The sequence below is a fragment of the Candoia aspera genome, chromosome 5, assembly GCF_035149785.1.
Source record: "Candoia aspera isolate rCanAsp1 chromosome 5, rCanAsp1.hap2, whole genome shotgun sequence".
NCBI classification, from domain to species: domain Eukaryota; kingdom Metazoa; phylum Chordata; class Lepidosauria; order Squamata; family Boidae; genus Candoia; species Candoia aspera.
The window spans coordinates 75,481,735-75,484,977 of record NC_086157.1 but is presented as its reverse complement, the minus strand read 5'-3'; the positions used below and the strand labels follow the sequence as shown (position 1 = coordinate 75,484,977).

Genomic DNA, 3,243 nt, shown 5'->3' with positions numbered 1-3,243 from the left:
TAAAGGCTCATCCATCCAAATCCATAAAAACTCAAGATGGTTCCTATAATTATAAGTAATATTACATACTGATTTGGCCGATCAATCAATTTGTCCTTCAGTCATTGCAACTTTCCTTTGTTTCTAACAAGCAAATAGAAATCAGGAATGAAATTATTAGATGCATTGAGACTAAATGAAAACTTTGAGGAAATTCTACAGAAATAAAGTGAAACAGAAACTTGTATATATAGGACAGAAATAGTTTGGATATTTAGTTTCTAAAACAGTGCTAATGAGCAGAAATGTTGTAACATATAAAACAGTAACATAATCAAGAGCAGCCAGTGTTGTTTTATTACAAGAGATCAGGATAAATATATTGCCAAAATGAAAGCTATGCTATACAGGGAGTTACATGGGGTAAAACTGGTATGATACATAGGACAGAGAAGTTAAATCTAGTTTATTCTTTATATTAAAACAGTTGTGGGGATAGTTCTTTATTCTATTTATCTATAATCTATCTATCATATATATGTGCATTTGCATGCTTACAGAGTAACTTTGTGAGATTCGCAAAACAGTTAAACAATGATTTATGAAGCACAAAGGCTGGGTTCACACAATATTCAAATAAACCTTATTACAGCTGAATGGTATATGAATCCAGCCAGTGTGTTTTTTTGCTGTATTGAGTGTCTTGCATAAATTTACTATTTGGTCTGTGAGAATTTCTTTCTTACCTTTTCAGGAAAAAAACCAATTTAAATGGAAAACGAAACCTTCATAAAGGAATTTATTTTTCTGGGTTTTTCAAACCATCCAGATCTCTATATTCTATTCTTTTTAATATTCTTAGCCATCTACACAATAACTTTAGTGGGGAATGCTCTGATCTTCACCTTGATCAAGACTGATGTGACTCTGCATGCACCTATGTACTATTTCTTGACAAATTTGTCCTTCCTAGACATTTGTTATACTTCTGCCACAGTCCCTGTTATGCTGATAAATTTCTTTCGACTGAGGAAAACTATCTCATATATAGGATGCATTGCCCAATTGTTCTTCCTCATTTCTTGTGCAGGAACAGAATGTGTACTCTTGGCTGTCATGGCATATGATCGATATGTGGCTATCTGTAGTCCTTTGCATTATTCCTGCATCATGAACCATAGTGCTTGCAGGAAGATGGCAGGGTTCTCCTGGTTGTGTGGTTTAGCAAATTCATTGGTGCACACCCTCCTCACATCATCCTTAATTATCTGCAAGTCCAATCAGCTCAGCCATTTCTTCTGTGATGTCCCCTTGCTTCTGAAGCTCTCTTGTTCAGATACGTCAGTGAATGAAGCTGTACTCCATCTAGCCAGTGCCTTAATAGGACTCAGCCCCTGCCTCTTCACGCTGATCTCCTACATCCGCATCATTGGCACCATTCTGAAGATCAACACCTCCAAAGGCAGAACTAAGGCTTTCTCTACCTGTGTGTCACATCTGATTGTGGTTGTGGTATTTTATGGTACTGCTAACTTCAATTATAACAGGCCTAGTTCGGGATACTCTCTGGATATTGATACTTTGGTTTCCTCTCTATATTGTATTGTGACACCCATGTTAAACCCAATTATCTATAGTCTCAGGAATAAAGAAGTAAAGGCCAGCCTAATGAAAATGAGCAACAAGTATTTTTCTTCAGCAGTTTAAACTTGAGCAGGAAAAAAAAATTCTAACTAGCCAAGTTACTTAATTTAACTTGGGTAACATATGTTATTATAGATCTGATGAGAGATACATTCTGATTTGGAAATTGCATTGAAGCATTTGCAAAAATTTGGATTATAATAGAATAGCTTATTTAAAAGCAAAATTATAAATTTGATAAAAGGAAATAATTACATAATTCTTCTTACATTCTTCATATTTATTTCAAAATCATCTACGAAATTACCAATCTTGTAATTTCTGTATTTGCAACAATAACTTCCAGGAGATTTAATGGCTGGAATCCCATGAGATCCAGTCTCAAAACATCTGGAAGATACAAAATAAGATATTTTGAGTTATAAAATGGAACATTCAATAGAATCATAACAGTACTAATAACAATCACAAAAACAATATCAACATAAACATTATCAGCAATTTGTTGTCTTTTAAATGTACTCAATCTCCTAACAGAGCTAATTCTAATTAGTAATTTTTCTTTAGGGCTGGTTCCATCTGTAAGCCTTCTTTTCTGTTTTTTAGTGTGCAGAACTGCAAAGTAATATTCAAATGATTGGTTTCTGTTAAGTGATTTATTGCAGAAAAATGTATTTTGGGGAAATGTTGAGGTAAGCCTGGTTGGAATCTTAATTCATGGTGGTCTGGATTTAATGAGCTAAAATGTGAGTCTAGAATCAGACCCATTAATATCATCTAGAGGCAAATGCTTAAAGTTGAAAAGGACAAATGAAGTTTATTAAGGGCATTCCATGTTCCAGTAGAAAGCATCTCTGAGCTTTGTCTTCATAATGAGGATGGGAAGGAGAAACATCTCATTGCAGTACTATACAAATTCTTCAAAAGGGTGCTTTGAAATGCATTATGCACATGACACCTCTTTTTGAGCCATTAAAAAGAGGGACTCCCTACCCACCTCTGCACACTTCTTATGAAGGATGTGCACCACTGTAGTTTTCCTGCAGGAAACAGACTGAAGGGGAGAACCTAAGAATACCCTTCCAGTCAGGGGAAAGCAGAGGCCAGACCCGAAGTGGAACAAAAAGGCACTCTGCTACTTACTATCTGTACTCCTAATGGTCCTGGTGATCAGTAGGAAAAAGTGCAAAAAATTAGTATTTTTGGCAATTTAATGCATATTCTAGGAGGGACGCGGTGGCGCTGCGGGTTAAACCGCTGAGCTGTCGATCGGAAGGTCGGCGGTTCGAAACCGCGCGGCGGGGTGAGCTCCCGTTGCTCGTCCCAGCTTCTGCACACCAAGCAGTTCGAAAACATGCAAATGTGAGTAGATTAATTGGTACCGCTTCGGCGGGAAGGTAACGGCGTTCCGTGAGTCATACTGGCCACATGACCCGGAAGTGTCCTATGGACAACGCCGGCTCCAAGGCTTTGAAACGGAGATGAGCACCGCCCCCTAGAGTCGGACACGACTGGACTTTACGTCAAGGGAAACCTTTACCTTTTTAATGCATATTCTATTCTTACTGATGGGCACAACATGACAGAATATACTCAGATTTCTACACATATGGCCCATTT

The 3,243-nt window shown here is 37.3% G+C and overlaps 1 protein-coding gene across 1 annotated transcript; it reads left to right on the top strand.

Annotated features, from left to right (window-relative positions):
• Positions 1-750: 750 nt before the first annotated feature.
• Positions 751-1,686, top strand: LOC134498349 (olfactory receptor 5V1-like). The gene has a single exon (XM_063304424.1). It carries the CDS (start codon positions 751-753, stop codon positions 1,684-1,686), a length of 936 nt encoding a protein of 311 aa, XP_063160494.1.
• The last annotated feature ends 1,557 nt before the right edge of the window (positions 1,687-3,243 follow it).

Coding starts and splice junctions, on each gene's coding strand:
- LOC134498349 (XM_063304424.1), top strand. CDS start 751: ATGGAAAACGAAACCTTCATAAAGGAATTTATTTTTCTGGGTTTTTCA.